The sequence below is a fragment of the Panthera tigris genome, chromosome D1, assembly GCF_018350195.1.
Source record: "Panthera tigris isolate Pti1 chromosome D1, P.tigris_Pti1_mat1.1, whole genome shotgun sequence".
Taxonomy (NCBI): Eukaryota; Metazoa; Chordata; class Mammalia; order Carnivora; family Felidae; genus Panthera; species Panthera tigris.
The window spans coordinates 79226926-79249510 of NC_056669.1; the positions used below are offsets into that span (position 1 = coordinate 79226926).

Sequence of the window (22585 nt, forward strand, 5' to 3'; positions counted from 1 at the left end):
CACCTTCTCTTCTTTTCTTTTCTTATCCCAGGTCCCCTCTTCCCTCTCCTGTGCCTTTTTCCTCTTTGTTATTGTGAATGTCCAGGTGGTTCTGATCCCCTTTCCTGTGTTCAGACACTTATCTTTCTCTACATCTGCACTGGGCTGTCAACTTCTTACATTAGTTGTTATCATTTAGAGGCTTTCTTGGTGTTTATTTGCAATTACTGAAAATTCACCTTATATACCAGTGCTAGCCCTAACTCAGCAGCATTCTGAAGGAGGTTTGTTCCTTCTAATATGCCTTTCACAGTGTTTGCTGCTAATTATGGGTACTTGAATCCATCTGGAATGATTTCACGCAATATTTGCGGCAGACTCAGCTATTCTCCCCAATCTAAGTGCTTTGTTCCCTGCCCTGGCTGTAGTAGCTCAGTAGTGCACCTATTACACCATTTGAAGTGATGAAAACATTTGAGAAGATTAAAAAGTGTATGTAAAGTGTTAATTACTGATCAATACTTCCCAGTCCCTCTCTTCCTGCATGTTTTGATCCCAATTTTATATTCACCAAAATGGAGAAAAATTTAAGCATATGGAGCCAGTAGAAGCACATAATGGATTTTTTCAATCAACCAGCAGACCCCATATTTTAGGAGAATCCTGCCTGTACTCTGTGAGTTGTGGTTTATCCTTCAGCCTCAGTGACAGGAGAATATGTGGCATATGCAAAATTGCATTTTTTATATTTACAAAGCACTCACAGGTCCATTGCCTCCTTTTTATTCTCACACTAACATAGTGAAAAGGCAGACATAATTACAGATTGAGAAACCAAGGTTTCGAAATGCCACAGTACAGCTGTGTCCACGGTGACACCTTGTAAATGGGTGACCCAGGACTAAAACATGTCTGATAAATTCTGTTCCATGTTTTTTTTTTCCTCTTTAACACTCTATCAAATAAGAAGTGAAAAAGTCTCAGTTTTGATGGTAAGGACAGTAGTATTAGAAGACTTTCCCCCTTGTTCTTGTCTAATCAGCCAAGTACAGGTGCACACGGCATGAGCAGATGGAAATGCAATGAAGACAGATGTGATGACAGTTCATGCACAGACTCTGATGCTTTAAAACCCCAGTGCTAGTCTGAAAGCACAGCTCATAGCAGGCATAGCACAAGAAGAATCAAATGTGGGCACAAGATTTGTACAAGCTGCCTATCTCTCCAAATTTTGAAAGCAAAATGGCACTAGTGATTTTGAAATCCTGCATCTATTCGTAAGTCCTTCAAGTAGCGCATACTTTTTGACATTGTTGATTGAACGTGATTAGAAGAAAATAAAAGTAAATGCAGAATCTTTGACCATTTGTACGCTATCAGCCCAGTGTAAGATAAATCAGAATGACAGAGTAACCAAATCTTTGGTCTTCAGAATGTGAGTTGTATCTGTATTATGTGGGGAGCCTAGATTTGTGCTTTGGCCAGTTATTTAGTATGACTCCCCTCCCTCTTCCCTCAGGAAAGCCCTTTGACTTTTAGCATATTACTTTCAACATTAAAAATTGCTAAGTAGCCCCTTCTAGTTGGAGGAAATTGCAGGCAGTGAGGGTAAATGTATCAAAATGAACATCCTCATGGGTCAAAGGTGGCAAAGCTGAAGCCACCTTGGGGTCATGCTTGGGGTCATGCTCTCAACCTTTTTATTATTTGGGAGACAGTTGCAAGAAGGTGAAGACTAGCACAGGGCCTGTGCTCAGGTAAAGACCTAAGCCCACCTGTGCCTCTTAAGAGCCATGGACATTGGGCAAGTCTCTTGACCTCTCTGAGGGTCAGATAAGTTTATTTGTATGCTAAATAGGAACATTATCTTGCTAGCTACCTTACAGTGTTGCTAAGAACCATGTATAAGAGAATAACTGAAAGTTCAGCTATTTTTAGTGGTACCATATATGTTGTTTCTGTACCATTTGAGCTCTGACACCTGCCGGGGATTAAGAACTATAGAAAGACCAACCTGCAGATGTTGCAGAAGGATGTTAGCAATGGGAGAGCATAATATGAGAGAGAGAGATCCCCCCAAAATTAAAATCTAGCCATTTCTTCCCCTTACTCTGCAGTGGTTTGAAAGTTTAATGTGTATAAGACTCTTCTGGGGACAATGCAAAAGTAGGTTCTCTCATGTTACCAGAAACTCTGATTCACCAAGTCTGGGCAGGAACCAGGATTCTGATTTAATATTAAATACCTTAGGTAATTCTGAAGGTGATTTGAGTACTCCAGTGTGAGAAATCTGAAATAAACCCTTCATTTCTGGTGCTTTCTCACCAGTGTATGGGGCAGATAGTTGGTGGACTAATGCCTTCAGCCGAAGAAGGTGCTTCTCATGTGTTCTGCTAATTAACCAGGCATGTGGCTAAGGTCAGCAGTTCTCCAACAACAGCTTTCTCTCTGTTCCACTTTCATTTAAGCAAATTAACATCCAGAATAAGCATTTCCCAGCCTCCTTTATAGCTGGCTGGGGTCATGTGCCTAATTTCTGTCCACTGTTCTATAAACAGAAGAGTGTAGGCATCTTTCAGATTGTATCCATAAAGAAAAAAACATTTACTCTCCTTTTTGTCTTTCCCCCTTCCTTGATGGTGGAATGTAGATATAGAGGTGAGGACCAAACAGGCAAAGATGACACCAGGAAGGATGACACCAGGAAGTGAGAGTGAGTCTGGCTCTTCACACCTGGAAGGAATAGAGTCACAACACTGAATTTTGTGTCAGAAATGTCAGAGAAAGAAACTTCCACTTGCTTAAGATTCTGCTATTCTGAATCTCTTTCACACAGAGCTAAACCCAGTTTGTTCTAACTCATAAAAGTATCAAATGCCCACCCAGGATGAGGACAATGCAATATTATCATGTGAAATGCATAGCCTCTCACTGACAAAATAGGCATTCCAGAACCTTCCTCATAAGGCTCGTAGAAGAACCTTAAGAGATAAATATGCATGCAGGTTGCATGATGGGACTCCTACAACTCTGTAAATGAACAGTTTTATATGTATTTTTATTATTAAGGAGTAATCCATAAATCATTTGTTATGATGGTAAGCCATCAACTCTAGGATAAAGAATTCTGTGCTAAGGTTGGTGGAGTAACTTGGATAGAAAAAAATATCTACCTCCAACTCTAAGCTCTAAGAGAGACTTGAGTGAATTCCAGGTCCAGAAAACCTTGAGTGGAAAACACTCGCTGAATGTACATTTGTTAGCAGAACCCTGATGATCTGGGAGGGAACCATAACTGCAAGTCAAACAGGGGCGATGTTGAGTTCCAGGGCCCTTTCCAACATACCAAGGGGATGTCTGTGAGAGTGGATTTTAGTCAGGTTATTTGGATGGCTGACTTATTATTCATGAGGAGTGCGCAGTGCAAGGTTTGTGTTAAAGGCTTTTTGAATCATATTGCCATCACCATGAAAAATAGCCCAGTCACAGTACTGCAGCCAGAAAGATTTATGGGTGTGCTTTTACCATATTTTGAGAGGGCTGCTTAGAAATGATACTAGAGTAGCCTATGAAGGTAGCCATGTGTTAGTCAGATAATCTGAGAGAAAAGTTTCCTTGCCTTCCTTCTTTACTGTCGCACCACTCCAGACAACAATATGTCCTTTCGGATGTACCTGTGTTATGGAAAGTGCTTTGTACAAAGCCTGGCAATAATTGCTTCACAGGAGAGGATATTTCCTAAGCTGAGTTGTTATGTTATGATGCACTTTAGGGTGGGAGGCAGAGATATGGTTTTTATAACTCTGAGCCATAGAGACAGGAGAGCTGATGGAGGTCAAAACCTGGATTTGAATCTTGGCTTTGTTTCTTGTTTGCTGTCTGAGCTTAAGAGATTCACCTAATCTAAGTTATCTGACCTTACTGTTACATGGGTTTAATCATTTGGAATAATCGTACTGGAAGTTATGATATGTCAAGTCTTTAGTTAATACACTTCAATGTGTTAATGCATTCAGAGTTCAATTACTTAACTGAGATATTTTGGTTATAGTTTAAGGGAAATAAAAGTTATTCTTGAATAAAGATACTTAGAAATACAGAAAAGGAGGGGCTGGATATTAGCAAAAAAAATAGGGTTAAAGCAAATGTCTTAGCAAGAGAAGTTTATGCAATGGAAAAAGAAATAAAGCTAAATCTGACCATTTCTCTGTGGACAGGATGGGTGAGTCCTGTGTAAGGGCGGGGGCAATAGAGTGCTTTCGCATGAGTTCTTCAAAGCCAAAGGTGAGGCACTTGACTGTGTATTTGGGATAAAAATGAAGAATAACTAGAAAAAGTTGAAAGTAATTTGAGTTTTAAAATCAAATGCTTCCAACAGTCAGAAAAAGGTAAATAATATTTACCTAAAAAAATACTCTCTTTTGCTGGGACCACTCTGTTAGAAGCAGGAGTCAAACTCTAGTCATACAATGAAAATAATCACTTAAAATTCCAATGTGAATACAAACTAAAGTGGAAGAAATGGCTGCTGATGTGGATGATATCTGCAGTAAAGCAAAGTGTTCCTACAAGTATATTGGAATTTCAGTGAGCAGCTTTTTTATTTTTTAATGTTTATTCTTGAGAGAGAGAGAGAGAGAGAGAGCGCGCGAGCATGAGTGGGGGAGGGGCAGAGAGAGAGGGACACAGAGTCAGAAGCAGGCTCCAGGTTCTGAGCTTTGAGCACAGAGCCTGATGTGGGGCTCGAACCCACAAACCATGAGATCATGACCTGAGTCGAAGTCGGACACTTAACTGACTAAGCCAACCAGGTGCCCCTCAGTGGGCAGTTTTTATGAAAAGTTTATAAAGACTAAAGAAGATTAATGCAATCAGTTGTATATATTTTACTTATTTAAAATACGTATATTTGTGAAAATATGTCAATTTGAAAAATTATTAGTATTCTCTTTATTAGTGTGCTTATGTATTATTTTTGAGTAACTTTAGCAAATAATAAAAAAGGATATTTATAGCTTAATTTGTGATCTCTGTTATATAGTCCATTATTTCAATACATGTAAAGTTCTTAACTATTAAACCGTGACTGTGGGAACTTTCAAAGAGCTTTGTGGTAGAAAGCCACTTTATCAAAGTTAAGGTAGTTTTACTGTAAAGTTGTTTTGTTTATATATTTTTATTAATATCCATCTCTTTATGCAATCATATCATCAAAACATATATTTTACGTGGGAGATCCAATATACTGGGTTTAAATGCTAAATAAATGCTATTTCAGTGTATTGTAGATTGTAGATTGTCAGGTATTGTTTGGTTTTTAATAGGTTTAAACAGTGTTGTTTGTTAGTGTATTTTAATAATTTAATATTTTAAAGTACTTTAAGATTACATCAAAATTGAGTGGAAAGCACAGAGTTCCCATATACCCGATGTCCTCATAGATCCACAGTCTCTTCCACTGTCAACACCCCACACAAAAGTGATACGTTTGTTAAGACTGATGAACCTACAATGGGCATCATTATCACCCAAAGTCCATAGCTTACATTAGGATTTAGTCATGGTGTTGTATGTTCTGTGGGTTTTGACAGATGTGTAATCACCTGTATCCACCATTATAATCTCCTAGAAAGTAGTTTCATTGCCCTTAAAATCCTCTGTGCTCTGCCTATTCATCTCCTTCCCTTGACTCCCTAGCAAACAATTAATATTTTACTGCCTCCATAATTTTTTCCTTTCTCAGAATGTTGTATAGTTGGAATCTTACAGTAGGTAGCCTTTTCATATTGACTTCTTATACTTAGTGATGTGCATTTAAGTTCACTTTTGTTTTTTCATGGCTTGATAGCTTGTTTGTTTTTAGTGCTGCATAATACTCCATTTCCTGTATATACCACAGTTTATTCATTCATTCACCTACTGAAGAACACCTGGTCACTTCCAAGTTTTGGCAATTATGAATAAAACTGCTATAAGAGTCCCTGTGCAGGTTTTATGTGGAGATAAGTTTTGAACTCCTTTGAGTACATACCAAAGGCCATTATTGCCAGACCATATGGTAACATATACACAGTTTTATAAGAAACTGCCGACTGTCTTCCAAAGCGGCTGTACCATTTTGTAATCTCCCCAGCAGTAAATGAGCGTTCCTGTTGTTCCATATCCTGGAAAGCATTTGGTGTTGTCAGTATTTGGATTTTTTGTCTTTCTAATAGGTGTGTGGTGGTATCTCATTGTTATTTTAATTTTTAATTCCCTAATGACGCATGATGTGGAGCATCAATATTGTATGTTAATACCTTTCTGTACCCACCCCTTGTGGTTTAAAGGAGCACTTAGTTAATATTTAACCAGGGTTCTGGCTTTCCTGGTGAAATTTCTGACACCATTAGAGTCCAAACCTGAAATAGAGAGAGACAACTTTGCTCTGAAATCCTTTAGCATCATTCTACGAGCAGCTGCCTCCTCAATAGTATTTAGAATGTACTCTAAACACAGATGTTTCCTCCAAGATCAAAATACTCATTCACGTGCAAAAAATTCATAGTGACATAATTTCCTTTTGAAGGATAAAGTCTGGATAGCACCAGCCGTCACTCTCCTCACAGCATGCCCTGTCTCTTGGAGTGCAATTGCTGTAGCAGGATTATTAAGCTTTAAATAACTAGAAAGGGATACTGGCAAAATACGTGCTATTTAAGGTATATGAGCAGATTTTCAGACAAGACTGAGCAAACTTGTGCTTAAGAAAATGGCAGCAGCAGCTGCGTTTGACCCTAAATAAAGCACGTTGTGATTTTAACATCAAACTTTAAACATTTTATTGATCCATCTGAACTTCTTTAGGTTAATAGAAAATGCGAAGCAGTTATCGTCAATTGTTGCCAGCACCTTTAGCCAGGCTCAATCGTGGTTTGTGCAGATATCCAGAAGAATAATCTAACCCATGCTAAGGTTCTTAGTACAGCTCAATTTCTTCTATTCACTAAGTCAGGTAGAATCCAGATTACTCTGTAACAAAAAGTGTGATACTCTAGTGAACTGAATGATATTAATCATATGAAACTGTTGTGTAAGAACCAGCCTTTGAATTGATGCAGATTAGGCCCATCTATGACTATAGACCCTTGTAGTAGAAATTCTATTTTATTTTTGTATATGCCTGTGAAAAAGACACATCTACCGACTGTTTGAAAGAAAGGAAAACTTCCCATCTTCAATATTTCCCCTGATGTATATATAATAAAGCACTTGTGCTTTCTATATGTAAATACCTTGTTTTTCTTCCTTATTCCAGAGGCCACAATAACTTTTTGGGGCCTGGGGACACTTAATATAGTTTTTAACCTATAGGATGCTGGATGCCACGGGAGCATTATGCTTTTTATACATTGTAGAATATCCCATATAAAATTGTATAGTAGTTTTAGAAAAAAGCCTTTCAATTAAAACCTTTCTAGCCAGGGCTCCTGGGTGGCTCAGATAAGTGTCTGACTTCAGCTCAGGTAATGATCTCACAGTTGGTGAGGTCGAGCCCCGCATGGGGCTGTCTGCTGTCAGCACAGCCGCTTCTGATCCTCTATCCCCTGCTCTCTCTCTCTAAAATAATAATAATAATAATAATAACAATAATAAAATATATATATATGAAAACAAAAAAGCTTTCTAGCCAAACATTCTTATTTCAGAAATATGACAGCTGTTTTGTTTTTTGTTTGTTTGTTTGCCATACCCAGAATTGAGTCCAGCATTAAGGGTTATCATGACACAGCTATGGAGAGCTATGGAAATGAAAGAAACATGTAATTTGAGAATTATCAGAATATAGTTAAATGGAATCCATCCCTTATATATTTATTTATGACATAAATACAGATTTGAGTTTAATATCCAGTACAAACTTTATTATGTTCATACTCTATAAAGAAAATTATATAATTGAAGGAAAATGGCCTTAAAAAATCTTTAGAATTTTAAAACAGCCAATAACATAATATAAAATTCAAGACATAAGTATAAGCAAATATCTCAGACAATAACTCAAAGGATGGGGTGCTTGTTAGAAAATATACTTAAGGAGAGAATATACTTTAAGGACGAGAATTTGAAAGACTTATCAAATTGGTTACAGAGAAGACAATCTAGGCCATATGAACAATTACTGTATGGCATTATTAGTAATAATAATTTTTATAAATAATAACCTTAGTCACCTACTATATGCAAAATATTGTTAAATGCTTTATAGTCATTCTTTCAATGCGTATAACATATGGGGTAGGTACAATTTTTATCACCATTTAAAATTTTTGCAGAATGGTTAAGTCACCTGGAAAGACTACCTAACCTGAGAATTGTGGAAGGAGTAGTTAAGACAGCTGCTCATGCCCTTAACCACAGTGCAGTCTATATGGTTTTGTTATGTCCCTCTGTAAATGCCTTTAACATGTTGTTTGATCTAAGTCACAAGGTTCATGAACCTAAAGCACATTTTCTTGGAGTATTATAAATATTAGAAAGCCGGAGGAACAGGTAGTGGCAAAACCACACAGCTACCAGGCAAGTATTGATGAGCAGAAATAAAATTAAAGCCAAAATAATAAAAATAAATAAAACCTCCATCACAACGTGAATCTGTGCACCCAAATTCCAGAACACATAAGAAACCTAGTGGTAAGAATGCCAGTAAGTAAAATTAACAAATAAAAATCAGTGTAGATAATATTATTTTTATGGAAGAGCTTGGTAAGAATGTGTGTGTGTGTGTGTGTGTGTGTGTGTGTGTGTGTGTGTGTGTGGGTGTGGGTGTGTGTGGGTGCACGCGTGCACGCATGGTTAAGAGACACGGATAAAAGATTGACAGCCTAAATATGTGTCGAATAAAAGTTCTTGAAAAGAGAGGAGAGTATGATGTAGATGCAACAGTTAAGTCTGAATATATATTTTATAATGAAGACGATTTTTTGAAAAAAACTTTAACGTTTGTTTTTGAGACAGAGAGAGACAGAGCATGAGTGGAGGAGGGGCGGAGAGAGGGAGGCACAGAATCTGAAGTAGGCTCCAGGCTCCGAGCTGTCAGCACAGACAGTGCACTAGGGTTTACTTTTCTCCATATCCTTGCCAACATTTGTTTCCTCTTCTTGTCTTAGAAGTGAGGTGATAGATATCTCATTGTGGTTTTGCTTTGTACTTTTCTGATAGCTACTGATGTCAAAAACCTTTTCATGTACCTATTAGCCATTTGCTTGTCTTCTTTGGAAAAACTTCTATTCATTTCCTCTGCCCATTTTTTAGTCAGATTTTGTGGTTGTCATTAAGTTGTATGACTTTCTTATTCTCCCCACAGAATACTGCCTAAAATGTAACTGCTAACAAAACCTAATGGAGGGGTGCCAGGATGGCTTAGTCCACTGAGTGTCTGACTTCGGCTCAGGTCATGGTCTCACAGTTTGTGAGTTTGAGCCCCACTTTGTGCTCGCTGTTGTCAGCGTGGAGCCCACTTTTGATCCTTTGTCCCCCTGTCTCTCTTTCCTTCCCCCTCTCAAGTTCTCTCTCTCCAAAATAAATATTAAAAAAAAAAAAAGCTAATGGAGGTAAACTTTAGATTTAGATTTCAAATCCAAAATTAACTTTTCCTATTTTATCTTTCTAAAAAGTAAATCTGCTCATGTCACTTCACAAGCCCATTCAATGCCATGGCTTCAGTGGCATATGAGCCCCATGGGGCTAACCCCAATGTACCTCTTTAGTCTCGCTTTTCTACTCTTTCACCGGTACCTTATGCATGATGCCACCAGGCATCATTATAGTTCTAGTGCACATATCCTCCCCTCTCTCTTGCCTCTTCCTGTTATTTAGCTGACTCCTTTACACAGCTCAAGACAGCTCAGTGTCACTCCCTGAGTAGCTGCCTCTCCAGAGCCTATGAGTGCTACCATCAACCTCCTTCATGGATTGCCAACTCCTTGAACTGCGGGATTGTTTTAGCCCCATTCCTAGTACGTAAAAGGTTTTTATAAATGTTGACAAGAATATTAATGCTTTTTTCATAAAGTTATTTCTGGGGTGAATGACATTTCATATATTTAGCCACATTTTTTAACCCATCAGAATGAGAGCTCTCTGATAAGGGAGGGGAGTTATTAGTGACAGCAGAAAAAAGTTCCATTTGCAAGGGAATTGTCTATTTTAAAAGAAAAGTCAGCCATTTATTCTTTTTTTTTTTTTAATTTTTTTTTTAACATTTATTTATTTTTGGGACAGAGAGAGACAGAGCATGAACGGGGGAGGGGCAGAGAGAGAGGGAGACACAGAATCGGAAGCAGGCTCCAGGCTCTGAGCCATCAGCCCAGAGCCCGACGCGGGGCTCAAACTTACAAACTGCGAGATCGTGACCTGAGCTGAAGTCGGATGCTTAACCGACTGAGCCACCCAGGCGCCCCCATTTATTCTTTTATTAAAAGAAAAGTCAGTCAGTTTATTGTGGATAAACATAATAAACAATATTAACACAATAAACATTTGGATTATTATTATTTTTTTTTTTGAGAGAGAGAGAGAGAGAGAGAGCATGAGCATAAGCAGGAGAGGGGCAGAGTGAGAGTGAGAGAGAGAGAATCGTAAGCTGGCTCCACACCCAGTACAGAACCCAATGCAGGGCTTGATCTCAACAACTGTGAGATTGTGACCTGAGCCTAAATCAAGAGTTGAGGCTTAATCCATTGAGCCACCCAGGCACACCCACAACAAACTCATTTATCCAATAATCAGAGCTCATTGGCTAGAAACTTACCTGCCATCTTCTAATATGTATATATATGTTTATATTTATTTACATATATAAAATATTTATTTATATATTTATACTTTATTTGTGGTGTTGAATCCCTGAAGCTTCTGGAGTGCAGTCCTAATCATCAAAAAATATTTTCCCTCTTTTATTTTTACAAGATGAAGTGAGTTTTGTTGAAGTAATAAGAGCTAGTATTTGTTGAGTGCTATGTGACAGTCACTGTTATAAGTGTTTTACTTATATCATCTAATTTATTTTTTTTTAATTTTTTTTAACGTTTATTTATTTTTGAGACAGAGAGAGACAGAGCATGAACGGGGGAGGGTCAGAGAGAGAGGGAGACACAGAATCCGAAACAGGCTCCAGGCTCCGAGCTGTCAGCACAGAGCCCGACGCGGGGCTCGAACTCACAGACTGCGAGATCATGACCTGAGCCGAAGTCAGCCGCCTAACCGACTGAGCCACCCAGGCGCCCCTATATCATCTAATTTAATACAATCACCCATTAAATTGGTCATGATAGTTGCCTAAGTGTATGGATGAGAAAACAGGTATTATCAGTGGTTACAAGATGCATCTAGAATTACATATCTTATTAAACAGTGGAATTCAAGTACAGTTGTTCTGTCTCAAGAACCCAGCAACTGTGCTTTATTATATTCATACTATTTGAAAAGTGATCTTGCTGGTATGAGATGAGCATGAGAAGCACACAGAATATCTAATTAATCAACTCTGTAAGTTGAAATGTCATACAATTATCTCTTACCTGACATCAGAAAAAGTCATTAGCTTATGTCTCTCATGTCACAGTCCTGAAGATGCAAGAAATCTAAGAGATGACCTAGAAATTTTCCATTACTTCACATATATTGACACATATGTCTAAAGGTTAAGTGATTTATACTAGATATTAGAGCTAGTCTGGTGCTAAGCTAAGAATAAAACTCTCATGAAGCACTCTTAAATTTTCTAACAAATTAGAGCCAACATCAGTGTCACATCCTCTTCCTGAGTTAACCTCAATGAGGAAACCTATTAGCAATTGTAAAACTTCTGTTACACCTGCAACCAATTTAGAATTCAAGTTGGCAAGGCCAACACTCAACTGGAATATCTGCCATCGCTTAGATGATAGCAAAATTGTCTGGTGGTTTTATTTAAAAGTTTATAGAATGATCCTATTATTCACTTCTACTCAATTTTAAAGCTTTCTGTGAAAAAATAAATCTCTATTTTTAATTTAATTTAATTTAATTTTTAAGTGTATTTATTTATTTTTAGAGAGAGAGAGATGTGGGAGGGGCAGAGAGAGAGAGGGAGAGAGAGAGAGAATCCCAAGCAGGCTCCCCACCATCAGTGAAGAGCCCATTGTAGGGCTTGAACTCACAAAGTGCAAGTTCATGACCTGAACCAAAACCAAGAGTTGGAGGCTTAACTGCCTGACCCACACAGGCACCCTGAAAAATATAAATCTTTATTAAAGTAGCAATTCATTTATATACAGATTAAATGATAGCATTATTTCTAAACAGGATGATTCAGAAAAAATATTAATCAGAATATTTAGTTTGAAGTGTCTTTCTTGCTACATACATGATATTTTCACATAATTCTCAAGAGAATGGCTTTAAGTCTTTTTGACAAAAGATATTTCAGTTGTCTGAAGACCTACATTTACACTATGATATAAATAGGCTTTTGGTCTTTTTTGCCATTATCAGTTTGAAACTATTTCATAGACAATTTTATCTCTCTCCTTTTTGAAATTATACGTTTGTCTTCTGTGTGTCTTAGAACAAATAGAAGAGCCACATATACATTTCTTATTTTCCCTAGTTTCTCTACAGTTAAGCTTTTCTAAATGGGAGAAAAAGTTCTCCCCTTTATTGACCTCTTCACCTCTTATTCTGAAATAAGAACTCTGGAATAACAATCTTTAAATTTTAAAGAACATCAATTGTAAAATGACTTAACTTTCTTGAGGGAGGTAAACCATAAATACTAAATGAAAAGTTCACAGTGTTCTAGACTGCATCCTGATTTCAGAAACAGTGAGAGGTAAAAAAAATACATCTAAGAACTAATAAAACAAACACTCATGATTTAAATTTCAGTGCAGTATCCCATCACTTTCCTGAGATGTCCTCAATAAGGGACTCTTGTAAAATTTATTAAAATGTCACATCTGCTAATATTTTAAAAGCAAAGTATTTAGGGGCACCTGGATGGCTCAGTTAAGCCTCTGACTTCGGCTCAGGTCATGATCTCACAGTTTGTGAGTTCAAGCCCTGCGTTGGGCTCTGTGCTGACAGCTCAGAGCCTAGAGTCCACTTCAGATTCTGTATCTCCCTCTCTCTTTGCCCCTCCCCTATATTCACCCCTTTCTCTCTCTCTCTCTCTCTCAAAAATAAATTATAAACATTAAAATAATTTTTTAAAGCAAAGTATTTATGTTACATATTACCCCTAAACCATATTGTTTTCCTTAATATGGGATATAAGATTTCCAATTACAAAATGACTTACTTGAAAGAGCACCCCCATTCTCTAGCATTTTAAGAATATATTTAAACTGAAACAAATGTGGATCTCAGTCAGATACAGTGGTTTCTGAATAGTCAGTTTTTGGAAATTCTAGGAGATACTTGCCACAGTTAGAGCAGTCTCTGGTTTCATTTTGAATTTCACTGCAGGTGATTTTACTTTTGGTTTACATTTAATTGCATTTTTGAGATATTAACACATGTTTTTGGCTGCCTGGAAGCAGTGGTATCTACTTTTTTTGATCTAGAAAATAACAGTATAAATACATATACATAATTTATTATATTTGACAATCCTAAGTGGTCCCAGATTATGGCTTTTTCACCATGAAAATTCATTGAGAACTCATCATGTCACTTTGTAATTAAGTATAGTGATTTACAGTTGTCTCAATAGGTATATTCTATCTTATAATCATAGATACCTCCTCTTACTTCGGTGTTACCTTCTTTCTGAGCCTTATTCTCCAGGCTTTATTCTGCCTGAAATCTTCACAATAGATTCATGTTTTGCTTGATTTGACCATTATTGGTTTTTATTATTTACAAACAAAAATACCTCTTAATACCTAATTTCATTTGAAAGCACCATGTAAAATTTATACTCATAACAATTTTGGATTTTTTACATTTACATATAGAAAGATTATAGAGATATACTAGACTTACATGTCTTTTTGTTTTGTAGCCTAGCATATTTGGTGAGTTTGAGCTACCATGTAAACTATACTGAAAATGTGATGTGTTAAGTTACCAGCCAAAAGTTAAAACTAGATTAAACAGATCTATGTATTAAGAAAGATATTATGGGGGCACCAGGGTGGCACAGTCAATTGAGCCACCTGACTTTGGCTCAGGTAGTGATCTTGTGTCTTCATAAGTTTGAGCCCCACATTGGGCTCTCTGCTGTCAGGATAGAGCCTGCTTTGGATCCTCTGTCTCCCTTTCTCTCTGCCCCTCCCCTACTTGTGCTCTCTCTCCCTCTGTCAAAAATAAATAAACATTTAAAAGATTTAAAGATGTTATATTACTATAATATTTGAGTTTGAGATTTATCCTGTAGATAATGGGAAATGTTAAATAACATTTTTAGGCAGGGCTGATATATATACAACCTGGGTTCCCAAGAAGACTGTAGATATTTGTTTCATGCCACCCCAAATTTGTACAGCATCCAGTTGGGAGGCAGTCCCTAAATAGGTAGTAAGCAAGGTCTGCCTTCCATTTAGAAAAGGTAAAATAGAGGCACCTGGGTGGCTCATTTAGTTGAGCACTGGACTCTTGATTTCAGCTCAGGTCATGATCTCTGGGTCATGGGATTGAGCCCCGTGTCGGGTTCCACGCTGATTGTGGAGCCTGATGGAGTCCGTCTCTCTCTCTCTCTCTTCTCCCCCTCTGTCCCTGCCCCCTGCTAACTCTCTCTAAAATTAAGAATAAAATATTTAAAAAAAAATAAAAGGCAAAATAGATGGCCCACATCCTGATAAGCTATTGCATTAAGCGATAGATGTCAGCATGGTTATTTGGATGTTCTTCTTTGCTACTCTGAATCGTAAGGATATGATATGATTATGTGATCATGTAAGGTAGGGTGGACAAAAGGATTTGTTTGGTGTCAAGAGGGCAGAGGGCTGGTGCTGGTAGCATGTAATTGAAACACCCGGGAGTATCCTACCTTCACAGGTATGAAGTAGCAAGAAGGGCCAACACTATTACCAAGATTCAGTAGTTCTCTCTCCATACTCATGTGTTCTTTTTCCAATGTTAGGTGTATTCTCGTATGGGTGATGTGTTTTAACCTAGTAATGACACTCAGCCTCTTTTTCCTTGATAATTCTTGAAAATAAAAGATTTATATTAGTGTCTCATCAGTAGTGATTACGTTACTTTACCAAATCTGGACCAAGACTGTTTGGCTGGGCTTGAGCTTGATCCTTTTCCTTGATGGAGTGGTAGAGTTAGGGTCATGCCAGCTACATGGAATTAGCATGGAAAAATATTTCTAATAAGAAAAATCAGATTGTGGTTATTAGAATAACGGATAGCAGAAGTGTGATGGCAGAAGGAACAGATAGTTAAACATTTGATGACTCTGGTAATCTACTTTTCTTCATATTCCCTCAAGTTAGGCATAACCATAATTGGATCCTTGCATCTTGGGTGTAATTATATGTGTACCTTGTTTTAGATCTTGTGAAAGCATCATTAGGTTTGATAGGGATGAGATACATTAGTTAGAGGGTGGATGAAACAACACAAGTCTGCTTACCAAACTGTAAAAAACAGTGTTCTCAATGCTAGAACGGTATCAAGCCATGATGACTTCTGGAATTAAAGGAGTATGATCACTAATCACAAGTGGAAAGGTTAAATCAGTGAATTGTCTGGGAGTCAGTATTCCCTTTTCAGTGCTCTGTGCATTCCATGTTTCTGAAGAGCATGCCATCTGAGAACAATTTTACTATGGACGTTGACAAGCCTCCCTTGTGTCCTACAATTGGCCCCTTTGTGGGTGATCATGATTATTATCCCCAATTCTGAGTATATTTCAAAGAGTGAAATACTCTAATTCTTAAGCTTGAGAAATCACATGTAGCTTAATGGAAACATATTACTTTAAACACTTTATACAATTGCCCAGAATTATCAACTGTCAGTGTAGACAGTAGATGTGTAATGTAATCACTGCTCATTTTGGGGCAGTCACAAGGGTATCTGTGTGGAAAAGCAGCAGTCCCCCCTGTACAGTTCCAGGTGCATTGTCCAGGGCCATCATAAGCATTTCCAGTGAAATAATGTTCTATTCATTGCTTCATCGTCTTTGAATTGAACAGAATGAAAAGGAAGGGAGGAGGAAAGAAATAAGGGAAGAAAGAAAAAAGGAAAAAAGCTTTAAGTGAAGGTGCCAACTTGAAATAGTATAGACCACTGAATTGTAAATATATTATTAACTGCATTATCACACCTAATAGACTTACTCAGATGTGGATGGTTTGTGTTGGTACATATATCTTCATATCCAATACACTCCACCTGTCTGGTCTCAATTATACTTATATTAATTTAATTTTTATTTTACTATTACTTTTTAGTGCACAAAATTTCATTTTATCATCCACCTTCTGAGCTATTACACAGGAGCAAGTGGGGTGTGTGTGGGTGGGGAACATTGACAGCAGGGACTTCCTGAGTTGTCACAGGCTAAGTGCCATTCTCACACTGAACACAATGCCATCTACTAGATTGCAGAGATGAATGATATTGGAAAAATGTATCATTTTGTCTTGAACAGTTTGTAGGGAGGTCCTGCTGCCATGTCACAGACCAAGCCGTGTCTTTCACCTCCAGCTTATCTAAGATGCTGTGGATATCCACATGGGTGTCTCCAATGATTTTGTGCTTAAAAGAAAGCTAATATTTCCCAGAGGTCACTAACGGTGAAAGAGCTTAAAGGAAGGGTAATATTGTTTATGGAATCAGGTGGGCCCCTGTGGAAGCCAAAATCATGAGCAGATTTGGGGGGAAAAAAAAAGAATTCTCTTCCTCAAACCCAGGTTCAATAAAAGAACAGATTTCCTCTTTCTGGAGACTGAGTTTTTTTTTTTTTTTTTTCACTTGCAAGACTGGCACTGGCAGGTACTGGCAGGTCCAAGATCTGGGGGGAAATACATTTTCTTATAGTGGCTTATCTGGGATGTAGGTTGAAGGGCAATCCTGTGTTTCTGGCTGTCAGGGCAGAATTCCAGTCCTCCTACACAGCAGGTTCCTGAGGATAGACAAGGTATCAGTCATTCTGGAGGAGACTTGGGAAGGACTCATACTTCCCATTAGGTTGAGGCTGTAGAACCATGTGTCCAGTGGCTTAGGTGTGAGAATAGTCAGGCTCTGGGAAGCTGGAACTGTCTGGGGAGGGGAAATGCCATAGCTTTCCAGACTGAATAGAAAAGGTCCCCACCACGGACACTGGATACTGATCCACAGCCACAGGACCAGTCCCATTCAAGCTGTAGTTGGTGGCAGAATATGCAAAAGATACTCCTTGTGGTTTGGTCCACTGAGAAGAGAAACGCCACTGACTTGGAGGCATGTTGCTGTCATTCCTCAAGATCACATCTTCACTCTGGCTCTAGGGGCTCGATCCCTGGGGGCGTGACATGGCTAAGAGCTCTGGAAGTTAGTCTCTTCCACCATGCTGCTGATGTCCCCTTGAAAATAGATGAAAAAGGCACACCGGAAATTCCACGCAATCTTCATAGGTCCCTGCATGTTCACAGCAGTCTTCCCTCTTACTCCCATGGCGAGTGACACAGGTGGCACCTTAATTCCTGACCGTCACCTGAGACAGCAAGCCACTCCTGACTGGGCACTGGTGTCCTGTGATGGCCAGAGTTGCCTGACCCACTTTCAAGCAGCTCATTCTTAGTTTTATTTTTGTAGATAATTTAACGTTTTATTTTGAAATAAATTTTGACATAGAAAAGGGCATACTAAATCAGTACAGAATGTTCTTGTGTATCTTTACCCAAAACCTCTAATACAACATCATACAGAGTGATAATAATACAATTATTAAACCAGAAAATTAGCATCAATACAATACTATTAAACAAACTGTAGACCTTATTTAAATTTCATGTCTTTCCACTAAAAAACTATAGCCATTAAAAAGATGAAAAATCTAAGTATAAGTATGAAATCTTTAGAGCTAGTGAAGATACTTTATCTACAAAGATAATTCAGGAAATCAAAAAGGGAAAATAGGCCATTGTATGATAAAAAATTAAGATTGCATATGTCAAAAGTATAACTGTACAGGAACAAAAGGAAAACTAGGGTATGTTTTAACCTACGGTCTGAGCAACATTGCGAAGTTAGAACATCAGTATGTATCCCCTCATTATAGTTTACAAGCTTTTAAATATAGGAATAATATATATTAAATTATTTTAAAACCTCTAATCTTGTGCTTTGTGTATGATGAATACAAATATTTACAAGAAAACATTACTTGAAACAAGTTAACTCCTCATTTGTGTAAACTATTTCACAGTATTAAAATTCTAAGAAATGAGCTTTTTGGAAATGAGCTTTTTAGAATTTTAACTCTTTGCTAAAGAGAAAAATTAGACAAAGGTTTCATTCAGACTGAGGCAGCTGTATCCCCTCTCTGCACGACAGGAAAATAAAATAGGAAACAATTTGTTTCAATGTTCAAAATAAGGTGGGAATTGTAAGTGAAGAACTCTCAACTTTAATGTATTCATTCATTCAGTTATTCATTCATTCTGCATAAATTTTGTTCAGTTTGCTCACGATGCTCATCAGATCGACGTTCTTTAAAGTCATTATGCATGAGATGTACTTTAGCACTAAATGGTTTGCTCCTGCAGAGACAGTACAAAATCTGAATCCAGAGGGTTTCAACAAGATTTCTGTTCTCCTTTACCCTGCCTGTCTAAAAGTACCTCAGTTACCAGGACAAAGAAAAGCCTGAGCATAATGAGGCAGGTATAATTGAATAGCTATAAGGGTTTAGATTCAGATGGCTAAGAACACATGGCCTCTATGTCAGAAGTAACAAACATTCATCTATGAATCAAGGTCAATTATGGTAAGTTAAAAGGGTAATCGTATCTGTCCTTACTAAAGCCCAGCAGAGAGAGTACACTTATACACTTATGAGGCTTAGAAAAAGAAATGGCTTCTGAACATCCAGAAGCCCTCTAAGTATAATGCACAGTCCTCCAGAATATAAGAGGATTCAAAAACTATAGTCTTAAAAGGGAATATAGACACTGATGCATCTATGACTAGGTTATACTAGGGTCCAAGGTGACCAGCATCCAGATGACAGTAGGAAAAGAAATATTTGCTGTTTAGGGGCACTTGGGTGGCTCAGTCAGTTAAGCATCCAACTCTTCGATTTCAGCTTAGGTCATGATCTCATGGTTTGTGAGTTTGAGCCCTATGTCTGGCTGTATGCTGACCACTGACCATGCAGAGCCTGCTTGGGGATTCTCTCTCTCCTCTCTCCCCCTCTTTCTCTGTCCCTTCCCTACCTATCAGAATAAATAAATAAACATTAAAAAACACCTGCTGTTTAGAGATGTGCTCTCAGAATCTAACACCTGTTGTAGATTTGAAACTAAAATTATTTTATAACATACCATACATAAATATAATAAAACAGTATTAAATGTAAGGCCAAATAAAGTTCTACCTTTTTAAATAAACATGTTACTACTAATACATCAACATTTTAATTGAATTAAAGAAGCGTTATTTTACATTACAGATTATACTCAGTTTGTACAAATATATTACATCTCATATCATGAAGGACTTACCCATGATGAACAGAGAAATGCAGCTGACATGTTTAGGAATTATTAATGCTTTATAATTTCTCAGCAATACACTATGTTTCTTTCATCAGAATAAAAGCTTGAAGAACAAACTCTTGTCAGGAAACAAGCTGTGTGGCATCCATGCAGAAGAGGTGAGTAAATTTTCTCTTCTAGATTCAACAGAATAGAAAGTGCCAGAATATTAGTGCCAGGTTTTTCTTTTAGAACCCAGATACCTGGAGACTTTTCTTTCACTAACACAAAGGAAAACATCGGAATAGGAAAACTAAAACAGATTTTAAACCTTAGATATTTTTGGATGTTTTTGACATAGCATAACCAAGAACAAACAAACAAAAAAAATTAAGCCCGTTAGGCATTACTTCCCTACAGTGATTTTATGGATTCCTTCCTTAATTGGATTATCAGGATTTCCTTAATAGTGAATATCTGAAGGTCCTTGGATTTTTTTTTGTTTTTAACCATCTATGTGATGTCTACAAAGTTTTGCAATAACAATTAAGTGTCAGAAAGAGGATCCTGGGGTTGATCATAAATCTTAAGGAACAAATACATTCCTCAGTTCTACTTGCTAGGCAGGAAATTTGTCTCATGCGTTTCTTAGGGTGGGGTGTGGAAAGTCATTCTGGTTAATCCAGATTTAACTAAAATCAATTTCTTATACTCCTGGTCTCCCAAATCCGTCTGTGATCTAATCCCCTATTTAATGTAGTTTAACCCCTTTCCCATAGCAGTTAGAAGTAAGGCACAGAGCTGGTGAAATACCTCTATAATCTTCTAATGGTGGACTCACATTTTTTGTTCCAATGGACTTTTCCTATTATTATCACTTATAGCAGGAGGGATAGGGAAGATTACCTGATGACTCATAAGAATTGCTTTTTAGGACTCCAACTAGGAAGTAGTGATACGTGGTTCATTTTACCATATTTGCCAGACCTAGGTCATATGCCTAGCCAAACTGCAAGGAGTCTGGACAATGTCATTAGGTTGGTGGTCATTAGGTTGAGATAATTTTTTAGTAAACCAGGTGAAAATACTTCCTGATGGACGTGTAAAATTCATCACTCTAAACACTCAAGTTAGAGTCTAACATGAAATATAAGAACCCATTTATAATGTCTTTCCAATAATATTGTGCATGAAATATCAGTATAAATTTTCAATACATGGAAAAGAAAGGTTGATGCTTTATAAATGAATAATCAAACTGAATCTCTTGTAGATATGAGCCAGTGTAGTGTTTCTTTCATTACACTTTTCTATTTGAAGAGTATGCTGCTTAATTTGCTATGATTCTAGAAATATTACATGTGTAATGTGCAGTTTCTGGATAGGTAAGCAAGTAGAGCCAATTTCTGAGTAAGAACTATGTTGACTCTGTGGATTGAAACTATATTCTGAGATGGTTGACGGGTTCCCAGAGTCCCCCAGCACTCATGAAAGAGAGATGGCTCCTGGGAGACATTGCCTATAGTGTTTAGAAACAAACAAAACAAACAAACAAAAATCCAATAAACAAGCAGCAACGTCAATCTGGGTCTACCTGTTATTTTTTAGCCCCTTAGGTCATTAATGAGTCATTTTAAAAATTCATCTCAATTCCTTAAGACGATATATTATATCTACATTTTAATTTATGAATTCCTAGATGGTTCATATATTACTATTGCATAATGTTGAAATAAATTTATTCACTTGACCTATCTCTATTTATTTATGGAAAATAATTTAGACTTTAAAATTCTGGGCAAAGAGGGAGACATGTATATTTTTTTTTTCTGTCACAAAAACACTTGCAAAGAATATGGTAACAGATGTAATTATTTGTATTACCATCACCAAAACAAAATAGTAACGTCCTCTATCAGTTTAGAAGCTAAAAACGAGCTTGTCTTCTAAATCAGTGACTCTAAACTATTTATAGGTACATAAATATCCACATCCCATTGACACATAATGGCTGGTCAATGTTTTAATTTGCCAGGGCAGAATATTGAAAAGAGTGGAGGCTACTTCCAATACCATTGTCTTCATTGTTATTTCACGAAAGAAATGTTCTTGGACATGAATTGTAGAAAAGAAAAACCTCAGAGACTAGCTGAAATATTCTGTCATGGCCACCTTCTTTGTCTTCACCTTCTCCGTTTTTTTATTTTACTTACAATTGTTCTCACAAGCTTAATTTTACTGTGGACTTGTGGACTTTACAGGCACCAGAATGTCAAATTACATTTAAAATCATTAGTATAGTTTTGGGGCACCTGAGTAGCTCAGTCGGTTAAGTGTCTGACTTTGGCTCAGGTCATGATCTCACAGTTCATGGGTTCAAGCCCCATGTTGGGCTCTGTGCTGACAGATCAGAGCCTGGAGCCTGCTTTGGATTCTGTCTCCCTCTCTCTCTCTGCCTCTTCCCCACTTGCTCTCTCTCTCTCTCTCAAAAATAAATAAACATTTAAAAAATAAAATAAAACCATTAGTATAGTTTTAAAAATTACTAAAATTCCCCAATAGCCCAGTGGTTTGAAGATTATCCCTCTGACAATTCTAATTTTTCAAAATGATGCCAGGAAGCTAAAGGAAAATACAGTGTCATTGGGGTTTTAGATCAATGTGTATTATAAAATGCATGCACCCGAAATGTACTTATTCTTACTTTGTATACCTTCATCAGATCTTTTGATAGGATTTTGCTTTTTACCTCACTGAACATTAGAAGATGGCTGGAATATACAACGCAGAGAAGTGATGAGTGACCGTGATGAAAATTTCTAAGACAAATATTTCTAAATAACCTTAACTAAACTCAGGAATTCTAGCTGTTCTTGCTCAGTGCAGAACAAAGATGTGTAGGCTTTTATTATAGTTCCTGAATGAATCACTGCCTAACACAAAAATTG

At 37.3% G+C, this 22585-nt stretch overlaps 1 protein-coding gene across 3 annotated transcripts in view; it reads left to right on the plus strand.

Annotated features, from left to right (window-relative positions):
• The window catches only part of LUZP2 (leucine zipper protein 2), a 495099-nt gene that overhangs the window by 336524 nt on the left and 135990 nt on the right, over nucleotides 1–22585 (plus strand). For all 3 annotated transcript variants that reach the window (XM_042958956.1, XM_042958954.1, XM_042958955.1), the window contains exon 6: nucleotides 19754–19816. In XM_042958956.1, the coding sequence (XP_042814890.1) occupies nucleotides 19754–19816 (63 nt within the window). The remainder of the gene's footprint in view (nucleotides 1–19753; nucleotides 19817–22585) is intronic.